Here is a 20908-nt window from a genome sequence, read left to right as displayed (position 1 = left end):
AACGCATAAATGTGTCCCTTGGACTGGCCTACGCCGGGAGGTAGGCTGACCGGTATTGACGTCACAATTAATCATTATTTAACTAAAGTTAAATTGGCAAGTTCAATCATAATATTCTTAGGCCATTACTTTTTATAAATAAACAAGTAATTAAAAATGCGATGTTTTATTATCCTATTTTCCTAAGAGGATATAACCTAACGGAGACGCCTTGTCTGTAATTTTCTGTTCAAAAAAGTCTGCTGATTTTTGCGGGGGAGGGGAACGTCAAATGCATACGTAACGTAAAGATAGCCATGTCAGATAAACGTCAGTCCATACATTGTGTATTAGCGGAAGCCGCTCGACCCCAATTACAAAGAAATACCGCAAATCGATGTACAGGTTAGCCGTTTGGCACACGATTATTTTTTTGGAACTGCGGGTCAAAAATTTTGCTTTGACCTCTAGTATGCGTGTGCCAAACGGCTAACCTGTACATCGATTTGCGGTTTTTTAATTCGAACGGGTGACACTATATGACCATTGGTCGACTACTTTCGACAGTTGGTCAACCTCAATTCGAAAGACAGGTATACAGTGAACATAGTCCGTATAAAAAAAACCGTTACGGACGCAGCTGTGAGAGCGACAAATAGGTATGCTGACCGGACCAAGGTCTCGGTCCGGTACGCCCGTCTGTTAGATTTTAAAATTGTAAAAAAGACTACAGCATAACTATATAACTCTGTATACTTTATGGTGACATTAAAACATAAAAACAATCACTTTGTTTATTCGATTTGACTTATTTGACTATTGCGTTGAATTTGATTAATTGATTATTTGTATTACGTAGTTGGACATCTAAATAAATAAAGGGTTTATTAGAAGCTTCAACTTATCCGTAATCAATGCCCTATATTTTGATCAGAGGTAACCTCGCATCTTATGGCCATAAAAACCCTTGGCGTGTTTTAGTATCCGGCTTAAAAGGTATATTTTATATTGAGTGCAAAAAGATTGGCTCTTATTATCTTGATATTCTATTTGAATTTAACATTTGTTGACTTTATTAACGAAAATATCTATGTATATAGGCACTATAAACATTCCATTAGCACAATCCTCGGTGACGGTGACGGTGACTCGATGAGTAAAATTAACAAGTGAAATTGTATTTTATTCAGCTGGTGAAATTCAGCAGCTAAAAAGATTTGCGTGTGGTGGCTACTCTGATGATTCTACCATTGTCTACTTGCAGCACCCCTGTGTAATACTGAGCGCATTAGAGGTAAGTTGTAAATGTTATCTGTTGGGGCGTGTTCCTATATTTAATTTTCTACGTTGTTAGTAAGAAATGAGTCATGTAATTTTCACATCTTATTAACACTCACTGCCAGCGCTTCCTACGCCTAGGGGTAGCTGACGGTGAATGTGTTTACTAGAATACACTCGCGAGTTTTGCAGATACTAATATACTTTACAATTTCATAAAAAGACTGCAAGTCCGCACCAAGCTCGGTTCTCCATACAAAGGTAGTCTCATTTTAAAACGACTAGCGAGATTACTCTGAAACTTTGTACTTGCAATAGGATAAGGTATATCTATGCCTGTAATTAGTTTATGTAGCTTAAGATACCATAGCTAAAAAAAATACATATATAAGTTTTTCATGCTAAACCTGTTTTTGCTCTTTTTCGTTTATTTTGTAAACTGGAGCTAATTACAGGCATAGATATACCTCATGTCATTGTACTTATGTGCAAAATTCCATTACAATCCAACTCATATTTTTAAAATGAGAACAAGACTCCGTTTGTATAGGAAGGTAAAATTCGGCCGAACTTGCTGCGGACTCTTAAATGTTTAGATCTTTATTTGAGAGTGCTTTTGATTGAATTTTTAATTGACACTAATTTAAAATTAACCCCATTACTTTGGTAAATTTAAACTGGCCATGAGAGCTTCAATTGGTAGTTTGTCAAAGGACTGTCTCATTTCAAACATAGACAGAGAGAATCATACTATCTTTGTCTTACACTAGTAAAGCCTGACCAGTAATATATGATTATTGTCAAGAGGGTGGTGTTCATTCTCATGTATAGGGTGACAGTTCAGTATAGTTTAAAAAATTAGTTCCAGTGAAATTCCTCAACATGGCGTTTGATCATATATTCCTGGTCAGGCTTTACTAGCACCCAAAAGAAACTTACAGATGAGTATAGTAGTTTTTTTTGTTCTTATTTACTGACAATTTGGTTTGCCCAACTATACTATACTATGATAATTGAGATGATATTAAAATAGCACAAGTACCATTTAGACAAATCAAGCTGGCAGTGTGATAGAGTGCTAATCCTTAATGTGTGTGTGTGGTTAAATTTAAGTTCTTATTATGACATTGACAAAGTTAATTAGGGGTCGTCCATTAAGTACACAAAATTTAGATAGTTTAGACCCCCCCACCCTTGGCATGACCTCATGTGCACTGTGGTTGTGCACTCAAAAAGACGTCAAGTTCTGCCAACCCTAATAATTGCTCGGAGCAACTCTGAGCCGAACGGAGCTGAAAATGCCCAAAAAGAGGAGTGTCGCCCTACCAGTAGCCAGTTGGTATGCCAAAAAATTACAGTTCTCAAGTAAAAATCTGGATCGGATGGCCCTGGATCGTTTGTAGTTGAGGAAGGAAATAAGTAATGGTTATTTGTTTTACAAGGGGGCGAAGTTGTTGTTTAACCTCTCATGCTAATATTGATAGCAAGTGTAATATTCAAAAATTGGACTCTTGAGCGTTACGAGGGTTTCAAGGCACGAGGGTTAAACAATTTTTTGCACCACGCCAACACAAGGAAAATACTAACTGTAAAATTTTGGGTGAGCGTGTTGTTGCCTTCTTGAATGCCTATTACTAGTAGTATTACTATATTATGTTGCTAAGTTAATTTGTATTTTAGTTACTCCCAAATTATCCTTATTAGGTATCACTTGTATTCGCTGTGTTCACATATGTGGCTGCGATAGTGCATAACCTTAGTATAGTACCTATTAGTTTAGTGTCATACATCTCATACTACCTGCGACTGTGACTTCCTTTAATTGCCTTCCTGTATCTACTATAATTTTTATGTTAATGTCACAGCTGTTGGATCTCCAAATAAATAAAATAAAAAAATAAAATATTAATAAAATATTAATAAAAGTCAAAGGAAATCGATTCAAAATGTATGTTATTAAATATTTATCATGGCATGACCCCCCGTGTACATATTCATTTCTATATTCTTATGCAAGTTCTCTGCTATTATTAATTTTTACAGGTTTTGGGTTACAAAGTGGTTGCATCAAGTTCTACAGCAGTCAAACAAGACTATAATGAATACATGTGGACTATGAGAAAGGAATTTTCAGAACCGGAACCAACACCATCAGTGATTGTAGAGCAGGACAATATTACAAATTTTAGCAAAGAGGCTATGCACTTTGGTAACTATCAGCAGCCTACAAAAGACGACGAAGTGTAATTTGTGGAACACTATATTTTTTACTACCAATTTTTAAACTATTATGGATACCAAAGGCAGCCAAAATCCTTCCCCTGCTAATCTGAACACTATTCCTTTGACTGAAGAAGCAGTTGTATACATTGCCATTAAGGGCTCCCTACATGCATCTGACTGCTCCGTCTTTGGATTAGGCGATGAAGAAATAAGAGCACTGACAAAAAAATACCCCGGATCTGGAGTTGTCGTAAATGGAGTTGCCATTAAAACTAATGTGCTACATGCTGTAAACTCATTGTCCCAGCTTGGCTATAAAATAATCTCAAGCACTGGAGAAAATGAGATCACCTGGACTCTTCAGCGTGAGCTATAAATGTTAACCAATATTTATTTTTGGTGTTTTGCTGTCATTATAGGTGTGGTTAGAAATGGATCATGGCAATTGTGATCACACACACTGCACATCTGCAAACCAATCGGTTTGTCAGACACTATCTGAAATGGAATGGGAGAGAGGAATATGGAATGCTGGTAAGTGTTTTGGTTTTACATTACATTATTTATATTCTACTAATCTTAACAACCTGATAAGGTCAACCTTTTAAAGCCTGTGAAGTTTTCATGAATCTAGTATAACTGGATCGGTCATGAGGGGTGGGGGGGAAATGACCGAACGGGATAGTCTTATGTATCTTTTAGTAGGAGTAGCAGAGATAGCACTGTTATTGTTTATCCTTGTCACAGTCTCACATTTTTTTTATTCCCCACCATAAATTTAGTATAATTTATGGTGGGCTACAAATCTACTCGACCAATCATATTGTCGCATTGCGTATGTCCCTCACGGACGCACGCGTATAGCTTATCTATGTAATGCTAGTGCTAGGTCTATGGAAGTTTTACTTTTTTTCTCTTAATAGTAATATTTAATTGTTCTGCCGCCAGAGACAGCACTAGCACAAGCCGTAAACAATAGTAACTTATATAATATAATGGCTTAAACAGTTTTTATGACAAGTTTTCACAGATACGTTACGTTATATTTGTTACGAATAAATATGACATTAATGTGTCAAGGCTCTTTGTTTACATTTTGTACTAGTGGCGCCCCCTACGCAGAGTTTTGCGTAATATTCCCTATTATTTTTATTATTTTTGGATGTGTGTGTTGAAATAATATGCTAATATAAATTCGTTCAAGCCAAATGTTAAAAAAGTTTTAATTTATCTATTCTAATCTACTAGGCGCTAGCCATTGGGTTGCGGAAACCTGCCCCTATAACGATAGAATCATACAATTACATCGAAATTAACTTATAGCAGATGTGGCACATGTCTTAACTGCCTATGAGCCACAACCTTGTTTGTGTATTACACCTACAGTCAAAAATCTTGTTTCAGCTTTTAATGGTGACAAAGAGAAAGTGGACATGTTAATACACAAAGCAAACAATCCTAAGGAATTTGTGAATATGCCAGACAATTCTGGGTACACCGCATTACACTATGCCGCACGTAATGGTCATGTAGACATATGTAGAACACTGCTGGGGACGGGAGCATGTGTTGACGCTCAGACTAGTGGATTGGCAACACCACTTCATAAAGCTGCTGCTGCAGGTAAAGGCTTTGTTGACAAACATTGTTAAACCCCCCAACCCCTTCCCCTTAGTACCTAGTGTATCCAACCAATCTCGTACCATATTGGCGTTAGAGATGAACTCCGGGACTTGTATCCCGGAATCCATACCTACCTGCCAAATTTTATCGAAATTTATTATGTTGTTTTTACAACGAGCCAAGGACACAGAACAAACACCGCATTATTAATATAATATACAGTTCGTAAGGCTGCGTTTCCACCAGAGATGTGTGAGGATGCGTAGCGAGGGATGTGTTTTTAAGAGCCAATAAAATCACTGCACACTGAGCGAGGTAAACAAATGAAGTGATTCTATTGGTTCTTATCTTAACAAATATACCCCTCGCTACGCATTCTCGCACATCAATGGTCGAAACGCAGCCTAAACGTAAACGAGCGCCTATGTGTGGTGACCATAAACTCTTACATGCTCCATCTAATCCATCTTGTGTGTTCTAGATATATGTAAGTAGATTATTTCGAATTTTACATTACGTAACCGATGTTCTACATAATTCAGCCTCTTTGAATTGTAGAAAAGAAAATTTTCATAAGCAAGTTTTACCTAAATAAATTATTCGCTATTTCAGGTAAAGCAGCTACCCTAAACTTCCTTATTCAGTGTGGAGCAAATGTGCTAATGCAAGATACGGATGGCCAGACTGTTCTTCACAAGGCCATAGCTAATAAACGTTCAGACCTGATCAACATTTTACTACAAGCATGCCCTGAACTTGCTAATGTTAAGGACAAGAGAGGTCGTGTTGCAGCCGAACTTTCACAGAACTGAATAATTTGATATTTGGAGATTATAGTCTATTGCAGTGCCTTTCAATATGCGGGGTCGCGACGCCTCTGCCAACCATAAAGCAATATATACATATTTAAGCAAAATATTTTGTACATGCTAAGGAGGTTGCGACATGAAGTTTGAAAAACACTGGTCTATTGAATTGGAACAAGCTCAACTTGTCAGACATTTTCTTTTTTCATGCTTTCTATAATTTTATTATTTAAACCATATATCATTGATGTTGAGATTGTTAGTTATACAAATTTATTACTGTTACTTTAGCTGTGCTGGAGGCCCCGAAAATCGGTACCTAAGCAGGTACGGGTACGCTCCGCGATTGTTGAGTCAATTAGGGTTCTAGTTCTAGCTAAATTGGTTGTCAATACTTAGGCTATGGAATGGATATGGTATGTCCAACTGAGCTAGAACGCTAAATGGCTCAACAATCGCGGAGCGTGACTGTACAAGTGTGCATTGCTATTATGTAAAAATTATATTGTGTGGGCCCCATTTCATATACAATGATATAGGACTTGAAAACTTTAGACTAATATTGTATATAGGTCTGAAATGGTCCCTATATTGCTTACATTACCTATATTATTTTATATTTATTAGAAAGCCATATTTTTTTATTGACATCGAATATTGTTTACTTGTTTGATATAATCTAATTACATGGAAATTACAAAGTTAAAGCTGTATTTATGTTAATCATTAAGTTGTTTATTCAATTGTTATATTTTTTTCGTATAGTGTAATTTTTTTATCTTGCAGCCCTGTTAGTGTTCTTTACATTTAAGTTCTTACAAGTTGCTGTGTTAGGTTTATTAAATTACTAGCTTTTGCCGGCGACTTCGTCTGCATGGAATTAGTAATTAGGGTACCTACCTTAATTTTTAAACAAATCTGCTTTTTATTACACCCTTTGTTTCGCCCTCAAACAAAAGAGTGACTAATTAGTCAAAAATGCGAACAGTCTTTATTTGTAACGAAAGGTCTTTTAATCCCTTTTTACAAGCTTTTATTTAACTTGCAATGTACCTCTATATGTTTGTACGGGTCAAATCTTGCAAGTTACATTTGACCCACTTTCCGACTTCCAATGAAGCTGAAAATTTGCATACATATGTAAGTCTGGTAACAATGCAATGTTAAATCGAGCTCATCTGATGATGGACACAGGAGGTGGCCATAGGAACTCGGTTATAAAACAACGCAATGCAACCTAATTATGTTTGGGATTTTTAGAATTGTCTCGATGGGTATTAGTTGCTTGTGGTAAGTACAGTCAGCGCTAAAAGCTTGTACCAAAAATTAAATTTTTGCCAAAAACTTACCAACTTATTAAATTATTTTTTTTAGTTATTAATTTTGTATCTTCACTTCACTTCCACCTCCAAGTTGGAGAAGTTCAAGTTGAAGAAGTTTCATTTAAATCTGTTAGGCGGTTATTCATTTCTCATACAAACTTCCACCCTCTTTTCATCCCCTTAAAGGATGGGCAATTGATAAAAATGCATAAACATTCTTTATTTTGTACGAAAAGTTTAATGATATAAGTATTAACTATTAGATGCTTATTTAAAGAACTTGAATTGGTTTCCTTTACAAATGTCCATCCCCTTTTTACACCTTACGGGGGAGGAAGAGAGGAGAGGATGACTTTTGGGAATAGAAACTATTCTTCCCAGCAACTAAGACTATCTTCATATCAAATTTCATCTAATTCGGTTTTATTGGGTCCCATACAAATTTCCACTCCCTTTAGAGTTGATTTTTGGGTTAACAACTATCCTACGTCCTTCCCCAGGACTCAAACTATCTCCAAGCCAAACTATCTAAATCGGTTCAGCTGTTATTGATTCTCTATACAAACTTCCACCGCCTTAAAGGGTGATTTCTGGAATAAAAACTACCCTTTGTCCTTCCCGGGAACTCAAACTATCTCTATACCAAATTGCAAATAAATTGTGCACCAGCGCCAGCGCGCGGGTTCGGGGCGGGCGGTGTTATGCAGTTGTTGTTATTTCCCCATACAAAATTCCACCCCCTTAAGGGATGATTTCTGGGATAAAAACTAACCTGTGTCCTTCCTCGAGGCTCAAACAATCTCTATACCAAATTTTAACTAAATTGGTTCAGCCGTTTAAGCGTGAAGAGGTAACAGACGGACACACTTTCGCATTTATAATATTAGTATGGATGATTCTGTGATTTGCCCAATATTTCTATCATAGAATCTGAATATAAAACAAAACTTATTTTGTTGCTTATAATTTAAGTAGTATAAATATAATAGAAGGATATTTTTGACCAAAATGCCATTTTAAAAGATACCATTTTAATTTATGAACTAAAGTTATGTATTATTTGTGGTACAAACATATGTACATTTTTTAAACAAAAATATCACTACATTTTTCTATTCTATTTTATGTATAGGTTAAGATTAATAATGGCATTTCATCACAATATAATTAAGGCAAGGTACTGTAAGGACCATGCACTTAATTAAACGGACATAAGGAATTAAAAGTGCATTTTATCAAAATATTTTATCCTCGGGAAAGGCCATCTGTCGTCATGCTCATGGCATCCCTTGACAACCACTATCAAAGATTCTTCACATAAGGTAGGGTTAGTTTTATTTAGTAATTGATATTTACTTTATGCTATCACAAATAATAGTGAACTCTATGCCATCGGCATAAAGTTCATCTTTTTCCAAGTATGTGATTGTGAAGTGATTTTGAGATTGGTTGTTGAGTCTTTTTGGTAGTACTATTTATTAGTCCTATGTCCTATGCCTAGTTTACACCTGACGGATTATCATTTAAAGTTATTGTCATTGTGGTGCAATGTGTTTGTTTAATTATCGTATAAGTACTTGCAAATACTTAGTTGTTAATAATTCTAAGAACCACAACGCGTGATTTGAATGTATACATGTGTGTTTTGCAGTTTTATGTCCATTCCAAGAGTAGTTAGTCTTATGTTTTGTTTAAAATATCGTCAGGTGTAAACAAAGCATTTATTTCGTAATTTGGAAAATTTTGTAGCGGTTATCGCATAGTAGAAACATAATCAATTTTATATTTTCCACTTACACCTTTGTACTAACAATAATGTTTTAGTAATAATAAAATGCATGAATGTAAAGAGGGTTTTTATTTTATTACTATACATGTAGGTACAAACAAGACACAACATGGGTGGATCCTTCAAACATTGCGCGAGAGACAGAAGTTACTATTGAAGCGACGAATAATTAATAATCAATAAAATAACGTATGGGGAATAACAGATACCGTTATGATAAAAATAAGATAATCGAATTAATGATTTCCAAAACTGTGAAATTTGTACACTGGTAAATTTCGGAAGCTTCCCATATCCTTGTATGGAGATTTAAACACATTTCCATCTTTTAGGAAATATTCTTGTAAATTGCACATCTATCAGTTTAATTTCTGTATTTTGATTATAGGTACTTTTGTATTGATACATCTACATCAGTACTGCTATGTGGAGGAGGGTAGACATTACTGACAGTAATTCCTAGTTATTGTTCCACAATAATTGTGTGATGAGAAGATGTATTATGCGTTGGTGATCCTTAAATAAAATAAAAATATAAGGGATTCAAAGTTCATTATATTGCGATCCACCTGTCATTTTTTTTTAATATTTTTCTAATCAGTATGTAGGTAAAACATTCAAACGTGACTAGAAAATGTTAAAGCAACAAATCATAAAGTATTAAGTATATAAATAGCATATAAAACTGTGTAGGATAGGTAGACCTATCTCCTACATATACATGACTTGCTTATAACCTATAAATATTTATTTTGATCATAGATACAACGTTATAAAATAAATAATGATTTAAAAATAATTGAGTAATAATAACAATTCACTAGTCATTAGCAACTATTGACCTTCATCTTCCATCATTAGGAACCTTTTTAAGCTCGTGGGTAAAGGCAGTGTAGATATATATTGGAATAGTACTTTCTTCTTAGCCATAGACCTAATTTGCATTCTACAAATGTCTGATAGGCTATGTGGTTGTTTGCTGGTATGAAATAGCCAGTAGGCTGTTGTGCCTGGTTTAGGGACCGCTGTAGTAGGATCAGGTGTAGTTATATGATGACCTGCCTTTATTAGCATACGAGCTAGATTATTCGAGCGTCGCCTACTTGCTATTGATAAGTTGTCTAAACCGCAGGAATGCAAATCACATGCATTGACGTTGGCTCCGTAGCGAATTTGCAACACCGCTGCGTGATCTCTGGAAAACAATGAATCAGTTATTGCGCGTTACATCGATATTCGTGTTAAAATGGACAATGACTTATAACATAGAGTAACTTATACTAGAGCGGTACTGTCATAGTAAATTTTGTAACCCCAGTAAATTCACTGCCATCTGTCGACACACTTTAAAACTAAAAATGAAGATTTATAAAAATGCGATAGAATGTATTTAAATATAGATAAATGATTTTTTTATTTGCATTAATTATTTTTATGATTTTGACCCATGTTCTTTCACTGATATGCGTTAAAATTGTTAAATAACAAACGAAACTGTCAACGCCATCTATTCGACTGTAGGCCAAAACTAGTAGCGCCCTCTCAACGAGAATAAATTTTTCTTGATTTTCGAGGCACGTTTTTTCCTTAGACTGTATCTATCTATTACGGAGTTATATCTATCTTTGCTTATAATATTTCGATAACTATGTCTGGTTAGGTTAGGTTAGTCATAAACGCGTAAGATATAATGAAATGTATTAAAACCTTCTGTCGGTGACAAACTAGAGGTAAGCTAAGTATAACTAATTGTAAGTCTAAAGGCAGCGTTAGGAAATAATATTAAAACTTACTTGTGTAATAGTAATGCTCTGTTCAGGGCAGTGTCGCCGGTAAGCGCTATCGCGTTCATATCTATCCTATACTCTAACAGGCAATTTAGCAATTCCTCAAATATTTTAGGACAGTCTATACTTTCGACAGCTATGTGGAGTGCGGTGGCTCCAGTTATGCTGTTACAGGAATTAACGTGGCCACCTGTAAACAAACGAATTATAAAGTTAACAAAACATTCTCCGTTCTGGATTAACAGTTTCATATTACACCTAGATATTTTTCTAGCACGAACGATTTCTTGTAAGTGATTGACAAAATAAAAACATCGATAGTCCTGTTATCGATAAGTACCACTTCAACGTCATAGAGGTAATACAAAGACAAATATTGGTAATAGGGTGCGTTAAAAATAGATAATAATAACAAAACTATCAATTTAATTATATTTTACATACTTCAGAAAACAATTTAGAAATACTTTCGTAACTTTCTTTCTTCGTGTCACTGAATTAATTCTCCCATAAGTCAACTCTATGATACACACACTGAAAGTGTCTTTCAAATTTATATACCTATATATATATTCTCTCTTCTCTGGACGTTTTTCTGGGTGGCATTTTTTCCTATTCAGTCTTGTGTTAACAATATATTTGCCTTGCAATGTCAATAAACGTCACATTGAATGTCAATAATTATTTACTTTTTTAATGAATAACGTCTATGAATATAAAAAGTTTGATGAACGTTTTACGTTGGTAATAAATAAGTAGGAATTAAATGAAATATGTATTACGATTTTGCCTCTTTATCATAACTTCGATGAATTAGATGACATGTGAATATTTTTAAATAGATATACTGCATGTTTTCCTCACAGACTTATAATAAAGTGCATGCCTCAAGTACAGTGACTTGTACCTACGTCAGCGAACATGCCCAACTAAGAACAAATAAAACGTGACTTCAGTAAGTAGAATGTTTTTGTAGTAGACACATAACATTTACTTGATAAACTGCCCCTGCCTTAAATATTTTTGTAGTTAGACCAAGAAAAGTCTGCAACGATTTTAATAGCATACGCAGTGCCAGTGTTATTTATACGTCATCGTTTCATAGAAGTTTGACGTTTAAAATAACACCTGCACTGCGTGTGCTGTCAAAATCGTTGCAGAGTTGTCTTGGTTTAACTCTAACACTTTTTTTATAAAATCTATTTTTAAACATACAGATACGTCTGCGTGCGATATTCCAAATTTTATACTTACTAAAACAAAAAAGACAATATAGCCTGAAAGTTTCATATAGGCTGCTTTATTATAAAGAACTGTTTATTGCAAATTATAAAAATAAATTAGATCAAAAGTGTACGAGTTACGTTCAATTTGTACAAGATCGGTGGCACGCGGCGTCTAGGTAGGTAGCCGATATAAGTCTGTGGTTGTATGTACGTCTTGTCGTTGAAGTAGTATGTACTTATCGATAACAGGATTGTCGATATTTTTATTGTGGCAAGCACTAAGCAAATTTTGTTCGTGCTAGAAAAATATCTAGGTGTATCATATATATCGTTACCTAATTGAGCTTACTGTGGGACTAAGTCAAATTGTGTAATGATGTCCTACAATATTTATTTATTATTTAATGAATACTATTCAATCAATCCCTGTAAATAAAAATAATATAACATGCAATTTAATATTATGTAACTTTACAATTTAATGTTTATTTTATCTTTAAATATTTTGTATTTTTGTTTGACATGTAAATGAGATGTACATTTATCAATAAATCATCTAAAATCTTATGCTAAATATCAGCTCAATCGGATACCAGGAATTGGTCGGAAAATGGTTTGCAAATTTCGAGATGTCTTGATAACATAGTTTGTTTTACAGGTAGCTACATTCGAAAATTAAAGTTAAATAAAAGCTTATAAAAAGTGTTTACCTTTTTCCAATAAAATCCTGGCAACCCCAGGCTGTGACAACCTTACCGCCAGGAGCAGGGGCGTATCGCCATTATCATTGTGGAGATTTAGCCCTCCGCCGTAATTTGCAAGCATTTTCACGATCTCCTCCTAAAAATGTAGATACCAGATATAAAATTATAAACTGTAGGTACCGGTATATTTACAGTAATAAAGTTATTGAAGCCAAATCTGTCTGGGGAGTTCCGTGCATAAGCGTATTTTTTTTCAAGTGTCGTCCACAGACCGCCATTTTTCCACTGCGGAAAGTAAATACTAATAGCGTTATTCATAAACGCTTTACAAGTCTCGTTTGTCTTAGTACCAGTTGCACCATCCGCACTTGACAGACTGATCAACGTCACCCGGCGCGCCGCGGCGGTTTACTATGAAACTTTCCATACAATAAAATTTAGCGAACTCTTTAACGATGACAAACAGTTTGGTGCAACCGACCCTTAATCTGTCATTTTGACTTATGTATTTGTAAGAAAGGGATAAAACATAATTTAACTAAATCAGGTCCGTAAAGTTTTATGAATAAGGAGGTAGGCTAACTAATCGATGAAGTCAACAACGCAAATGGGTAGGTAAAGTTTTTTGAAGATAGGCAAATTATATTTTTATCCGATAGTATTCGTCTTAGCGATCACGGAAATGCAGCTCTTTTATTTTTATTTCGTATTATTTATTAAATATATATTTTTAAGTGACCGAGATGACGTTTGTGAAATTTAACAGCAGATCGCACTAATGCCTGTGCACGTGATTTAATTGATGAGATAGAAAAAAAAAACGATGAGACGAGAACGATATTAACAACTGTCAGTGTCACTTAGCCTTAGCTGTCATTGCCGAAAAAATAAAAATAACGGCCCAACCTTTCTGTTACCTTGCGTTTTGCGATTTACTGTTATCATTGAGATTTTTGACGACCTCAGCACGATGTTTTTTTTTTTTCAAACTTCAAATCATTGTAGTGTAGTGATACCTAAATCTCAAATTAGGGGAGAGCGGGTCACAGTGAATTACTTTTTCAGACGGTCAATAAAGTGAATATTAAGTACTATAATAACCTACGTTTTATTCTTGTTCTTCATTTCTACAAAATATTTAGATTTGTATTAAAATGGTCCTTGTTTGACGCAGGTATGTACCTTACCGTTCGAGAAATGGGCCCCTGGTATTTGTGTGTTGAGCAATCGTTATTTGTTTTACAGGGGGGCAAAGTTGTTGTTTAAAGTGGAATTTTGAGCGTTGCAAGGGTTTCAAAGCACGAGGATTAAACAAATTTTGCCCCCGAGTGAAACACAAAAATTTTCACCACACCAACCCGAAGAAAATATTAACTATCAAACAAGACCAAATCCAAATGATGAAATAAGCAGTGCCAAGTTGTCGAAAGTAGATTTAATCTTTGTCCAAATACTCGCAGATGTCGTGGGGAATCAGAAGTCCGTGGCTCGTGCTGAGGTCGTCGAAAATCTCAATGATAACCATATGATAACACTAAATCGCATCAGAATATGCTTTAGTTATTATTCTGAGATTTCTGAGGTTATTTTTCGGCAATGACAGCTAAGTGACACTGACAGTTGACTTGACATCGTTTTTTTTTCTATCTCATCAATTAAATCACGTGCACAGGCATTGCAGTGCCTGATCTGCTATTAAATTTCACAAACGTCATCTCGGTCACTTAAAAAAATATATTTAATAAATAATACGAAATAAAAATGAAAGAGCTGCATTTCCGTGATCGTTATGACGAATACTATCGGATAAAAATATAATTTGCCTATCTTCAAAAAACTTTACCTACCCAAATGTATGCCTCGTGTATGGCATTGCCCCGTACTGCATTGCTATACTTAATGAATACTTTGATTTCTTTAAAAAAATATCTGAATTTAACTTAAATGCGTTTATTACATGATAACCTTAACGAAGAGGTATAGAATAATAAACAAATGCGGGTAATTTGAAAATTAAACTTGTTCTTACCTAGAGCTAAAACAATTCTACTGATGGGCCTCATGATTCTGTTATAATGGGGTTGGCCGGTCCAAGTATTTTACAAATGGCGCCAGCATAGGATTTTCTGTTAATCCTACAATAGTGTCAAATTCTTGTTTTTTTTTTGGAATTTTATGGCCTTAGATCCAGTTAGAGTTAGACAAAGAACACGCAAAATAGGCGCCAGTCGTCGAGTTGCGGAAAATCGCCCGAACTACAATACAATAGACAAAGAAAAGTGTGCAACGATTTTGATAGCACACGCAGTGCAAGTGTTATTTATACGTCGTTATTTCATAGAAGTTTGAAGTTTTAAATAACACTTGCACTGCGTGTGCTAGCAAAATCGTTGCAGACCTTTCTTGGTCTAACCCTTAACTCTAGCCCTTTATGCCAAATCTCATAGAACAAAACTAGAGACAGGGAAAACCTATCCTGGCGCCATCTATGCGAACCTTTGACAGTTTCCGACCCCATTAGATCATTTTTGGTGTAAGTATTTTTACAGTACATATGGTGCTACTTTCTCGCACTAGTGCGTCAAATAGCACTTTTCGTGCATATGTCGAAAGTTTAAAGGGCCATATGTACTGTAAAACGTTGTACGATACACGTGCGAATAGAAAATTCGCAACTCGTGTCGATTTAAAACACTCCCTGCGGTCGTGTTTTAATTTATCGCCACTCGTTTTGAATTTCCTCTTTTCCGCACTTGTATCGTAAATAACTATTTTATAATTATAGTTTAAACATACCTGTCTTTGTATTATTGCATAATGTAAAAGTTTGTGGGAATGTGTTATTCGTGCTCTGGACGGTAATAATACTTCGACTACTTCTGGAAATCTGCGCCAAACGGCCTCACAAAGTGGCGTATATCCTGAAAAAATAAAGTAATTTGGCACGTCAGGATGGTTGAAATTCGTTTTAACCTTTTGGACGCCAATGCGGATATATCGGCACCGCAGGTCCAACGCCAAAGACGGATTAATCGTCACAGACCACAGAGCAACATAGACCTTCGTGCGTGTGCATAAAGTTCAATTTCAGTTTTACACTTCGGTGACGTGGCGTCCGAGTGACAGCTTTTGTGTTTGACACGGCGTCGAAAAGGTTAAGAAGGTACAAAGTTTATTCCTGCAAAGAATAAAAGGCATGTTTCCACAATATGTTGTAGCTCTGTATTATAAAAAAAAAAAACAAAAAAACGTTTTAATATTTTATTTATTTTACATACTTACCTATTTAAGTAAATATTATTGCTGCGCAGGACATTTACCTTAGGGCCAGTTGCACCAACTACAATAGACGAACTACTCAACAACTATCAGCAATAGAGCTGTCGACACATGTTGAATTTTATAACTAAATCTAGTTAAATAGATAGAAAATAAGCAATTTATAATAATAAATTGGAAACTTAAAAAATAATATGAGAATAATAAGAAATACATAAGACCTCATTTTCCAAATTAATATTTTTTTTTTTGACTTACAAAATATATTGTATAGCAACAATATACATAAGCGCAATATTTCAGCGATTTCCTTGTTTTCCATACATCGAAACGGCTTCTAAGCAATAGCGACGTTACATGGTGACGTCACGATGTATTGCCATTTTGTATGTGAAGCGTTTTGTCAATAAAAAATAATCATTTATTCTGGCGAAATAAACCCTATTTAACATTTTATTATTCTGCCAAACTGCAAGACAGTTTGTTAGCAGAGTGCGCGTGCCAGACTTTTACCATCATTTGTGACTTTAGTATTGCTTTAAAACAATGGGTCCCATACAGACATATGATCCTATAATAAAAATTTGTCAAATACCCTATTCAGCAGTCAAATTTAGCGAGCGTTTTAACCGCGATACACGCTTCCGTGCAACCAACCCTTATTAACTATTGATTTTTGAAATTTAAATAGTTATATTATTAAAAACGCATATTGGTATGTACCATGAATTTCTTCGCCATTAACATTAGCTCCAACTGATATGAGATATTTGACCACACCAACATGTCCTCTACCGGCTGCTAAGAAGAGAGCTGTGCGCTCACTGGTGTCCCTGGCTTCCAAGTTAGCACCATTGGATACTAGAATTTTGACCTGAAATAAATTATGTAACTGTTTTATTGTTCCTACGTTATTACTAGCAAAGATGATATAATAGGATAGAGCGGTACTGTCATAGTAAATTTTGTAGCCACAGTAAATTCACTGCCATCTATCAACACACGATTAAAACTAAAAATGAAGATGTATAAAAATACCATAAAATGTATTTATATATGGATAAATGATTTTTTTATTTGCATTAATTATTTTTATATGATTTTGACCCATGTTCTTTCACTGATATGCGTTAAAATTGATAAATAACAAACGAAACCGTCAACGCCATCTATTCGAGAGTAGGCCAACGGTAGTGGCGCCATCTGTTTGAGAATCAAATTTTCTTGATTTTCGAGGCACGTTTTTTCCATTACGGAGTTATATCTATCTTTGTTACTAGAATAGGTACTAACTAGCATGCTCGCTTGTTTATGCTGGTCCCACGCTGGCTATTATAAAATGTTATATAAAACATTATGTGACAGACAACATAATAAAACAATATCAATACTATTATGTTGTCCCTGTCACACGATGTAATATAACAGCCAGATAGAATACCGTTAAGCTTTTAACGGGCATAAGCGTACCAGATATTACGCAAAAAACAACCCTATCCCTTTGAAACAAAGATAGATATAACTCCGTAATAGATGGATACTGTCTAAGGAAAAAACGTGCCTCGAAAATCACGAAAATTTGATTCTCGATCAGATGGCGCCACTACCTTTGGCCTACTCTAGTATAGAGGGCGTTGACGGTTTCGTGTGTTATTTAACAATTTTAACGCATATCAGTGAAAGGACTTAGGTCAAATCATATAAAAATAATTAATGCAAATAAAAAAAACCTTTATCCATATATAAATACATTTTATCGTATTTTTATAAATCTTCATTTTTAGTTTTAAAGGGTGTGGATAGATGGCAGTGAGTTTCATGTGGTTACAAAATTTACTATGACAGTACCGCTCTATCCTATTATTTCCTATTTGCTTTGAAACAAAGTTCATTATCACTGGTTATTGTTTTTTTTTGTTTAGTTATATACTTTTTATTGATTACTATCAGTGTAAAGTCAACTATACTGTACGAATGTACACGTTAAAACTCAAAGTCCATATAGTGTGATCATGATTATTATGAACAATATTTTTAAAATTAAACATGACTGACTTAACAATACTTACTTAATCAAGTTTTTGGCAAAATGGCAAAAATACCGAGCAATGGCTTCTAATTACACGCATAAATCGCATAATTTATGTCTGTGAAAATAATAAATATGAAGTAATAAATAAATAAAGAATAATAGTAAAAGTTGAGTGGTAATGAATGCCTTAAGCCCTTAAATCCGCATTTTGCACCTTTTCTTGTGTACAATAAAGTTTAAAATAAATAATACATAAAATGTAGATTGTGGACTTACCAAATCTATAAATCCATTAGAAGCTGCGTAGTGTAACGGCGTCATTTTCTCATGAGTCTTGTTGTTGACATGGCAGCCTGCCAACAACAGCGTTTTCACAATCTCCGGGTGATCCTTAATCACGGCAACGTGTAGAGGAGTGCAACCATCGCCAGCCATTACTTCCACTTTGCTTCCTAAGATGGATAGAATACTCGTTATTGCACACTTCAAAAAATAAAGTGGTAAAACACATATTTGTTGAGATATATAATATTTTTATTTATCTATTGGTAAGGTTACTGTTACATGCTACTGCCAATGGGCACTCCCCTTTTTTTAAGAACAGTTCAATTCAGTTCAGTTTATTTATTGGTAAAAAGAATTTAAAGAACAATACATAATATACAGATTGTTTGTTATGTCTGACCGTTTGAGAGATGTTTAAAGGGCCAACCCCAAGAAATGCAAATGAAAATATTAACTGTTTCATACATTCTGGTGAAGTGACGAATCATATATATGCTGGACCGAAAACCATGAATCATTCAAAACTGTTATTATTTATGCTTATGTTTTCTGTTTTGTTTACAACTTTAGTGTAATAGAAATGTTTTTAGTTAGAACTTTTACCTGCATCTAACAATAATCTCACAACCTCTGCATGTCCCCGCTCAGCTGCATAGTGTAATGCAGTTCTCATAAAGGCATCTTGCTGATCAATTCCATAAATCTCTATTGATTGTGATGCAATTGCTGCACCAGTGCATTCTAATATTGAAGCATACCATCTGGAAGTGGGAAAACGTAAATAAATAAACTACAATAGGGAATATTACGCAAAACTTTGCACACTACCACAATCTGAGGGTCTATCGCGAAACAAGAAAATCGAAATTTCGTTATCTAACATCTCTGTCACTCTTGCATATTCGAGCGATAAAGAGGCAGACAGCGAAATTTCGAATTCGCGTTTCCCGGTAGGTCCTCTGTAAAGAAACCGCCTAATGTCATACTTTTATTATCTCTGAAAACTTGTCAAAAACCTGTTAAAGGTACAGTATGCATATGTTACTCTATGGTTTACTAAAAAGGCTAGTGATGCACTCTGGTGGCAGAACATTGCAGTAATATCCCTATAAATAAAAATTGCTTAATGATTGAATACAATTATAGCACTCTACACATTAATGCCGCTGCTTTCCTAAAGATTTAATGTCCTTAGATTGGGAATAAACTGATCATTTGAAAAAATATATATATTTATCTTCTGTATTATCAGTGATAAAGTAAATTTTGAACAATAATTAAAACTAATATTTATATGGGTCAAATCAAATGATGCTTGGTTTGTTTTCAATCATAGTTTTTTGATAAATGCTACTCACTTATACATTGAAGTCCAACTCTCATCTTCACTGGTGGTAGGAGCCACATTGCCAATCTCTTCGTCCCATTCCAAGTCATCCTGTGGTGAGGGTGTCAATGATACAGGACTCAAAGGAGACAGCAAGCTGGTGATTCTACTCTCGTCACTACTTGAGCCATCACTGTGTATGAACACAAAGTATCCACGGTTGACACCTCTTTTAGAATCCTGACTCGGGCCTATATTTTCAAGTTGCAAACCCATACATTTTCTATCACTAGGGTTCTTGTATTTCGTAAGTGTTTCTTCCTGAGGTTCATTGTTTTTTATCTTGCGCTTGTGGGTTTTTAGATGGCGCTTTCTACTTAAATGTGTAGTTTGTCTAGACTTTGTTGTATCAACCAGCAATTTGACTATACTTAAATTTCCTATATTGCATGCTTCACCTAACGAAGTTTTGCCACTTTTTGCTATCTTATTTGGGTTTGCGCCTGAAGTCAACAAAAATAATTAGCTCCAATGTTTGCATTACTCTATCAGGTATCTATTAGGTAATCTGTATTGAAATAGAAATATCTCTTATATTTATGTTAAAGTCTAAGGGAATCGTTACCCAAAGCACTTTGGACACACCAAACCAAGCTTACAGATAAGATTATAGCATACAATATATGTATAGCAATGATGAATTGCTAAATAATTATGATTATGATTTATAAAATTTAAGTGCAAAGCTATACTACAAAATAAATATTTATCATTTACCTCTGTCTAGAAGGCACACAATCGATCCTTGGTCTGCAGATTGTACTGCTTTGTATAAATTATCCTCTAATGAACTCTCCATTGCTCCTTATGTGTGTAGGATTAACGAAGCAGACCAATACGAAATGTTACCTCAAAAAGTAATAACCATTCTAGATATCATTACTTTGGCTCATGTAATGTTTGGAGTATTATTTTTTTGTTGATTAATCACTTTCACCATTTCAAATTCAACCTTGTATATAACCATTTACATACAAGCCCAATATTTTACATTTTATTGTACGCGACACGACCTTACTCCAGGCCTGATTAAAAAGTGGAACCAAACTAAATTGAAAATTCTGTTGATATTATCATAGTATTATCACAAATACAACAATGAACAAATTGACTTAATGTCAATGCCATTTTATTTAGTTGACAGCTGACAGCGACAGGAGGACAAGATATATATATATAAGATGTATA

At 34.7% G+C, this 20908-nt stretch overlaps 4 protein-coding genes across 4 annotated transcripts; 3 read left to right on the top strand and 1 right to left on the bottom strand.

Annotated features, from left to right (window-relative positions):
• Positions 1 to 819: 819 nt before the first annotated feature.
• Positions 820 to 3504, top strand: LOC134741097 (uncharacterized). The gene is made up of 3 exons (XM_063673868.1): positions 820 to 975; positions 1170 to 1273; positions 3301 to 3504. The coding sequence occupies exons 1-3, from the start codon at positions 894 to 896 to the stop codon at positions 3502 to 3504; spliced, it is 390 nt and encodes a 129-aa protein (XP_063529938.1). The 5' UTR covers positions 820 to 893.
• A 43-nt stretch (positions 3505 to 3547) lies between these two features.
• LOC134741099 (uncharacterized) lies at positions 3548 to 3856 on the top strand. The gene has a single exon (XM_063673870.1). It carries the CDS (start codon positions 3548 to 3550, stop codon positions 3854 to 3856), a length of 309 nt encoding a protein of 102 aa, XP_063529940.1.
• Positions 3857 to 3872: 16 nt separating this feature from the next.
• LOC134741093 (ankyrin repeat domain-containing protein 39) lies at positions 3873 to 9080 on the top strand. Its single transcript, XM_063673862.1, has 3 exons — positions 3873 to 4014; positions 4885 to 5103; positions 5716 to 9080. Exons 1-3 carry the CDS (start codon positions 3912 to 3914, stop codon positions 5913 to 5915), a joined length of 522 nt encoding a protein of 173 aa, XP_063529932.1. The 5' UTR covers positions 3873 to 3911; the 3' UTR covers positions 5916 to 9080.
• On the bottom strand, positions 9075 to 20790 carry LOC134741055 (serine/threonine-protein phosphatase 6 regulatory ankyrin repeat subunit B). The gene is made up of 9 exons (XM_063673813.1): positions 20438 to 20790; positions 19692 to 20163; positions 18937 to 19094; positions 18325 to 18500; positions 16740 to 16890; positions 15534 to 15658; positions 12744 to 12873; positions 10814 to 10997; positions 9075 to 10215 (listed from the first exon to the last, which is right to left on the bottom strand). Exons 1-9 carry the CDS (start codon positions 20517 to 20519, stop codon positions 9855 to 9857), a joined length of 1839 nt encoding a protein of 612 aa, XP_063529883.1. The 5' UTR covers positions 20520 to 20790; the 3' UTR covers positions 9075 to 9854.
• Positions 20791 to 20908: the final 118 nt, after the last annotated feature.

The sequence above is a fragment of the Cydia strobilella genome, chromosome 4 (genome assembly GCF_947568885.1).
Source record: "Cydia strobilella chromosome 4, ilCydStro3.1, whole genome shotgun sequence".
NCBI classification, from domain to species: Eukaryota; Metazoa; Arthropoda; class Insecta; order Lepidoptera; family Tortricidae; genus Cydia; species Cydia strobilella.
The sequence above is the reverse complement of the archived record's forward strand: the minus strand, read 5'-3'. Positions and strand labels throughout refer to the sequence as shown.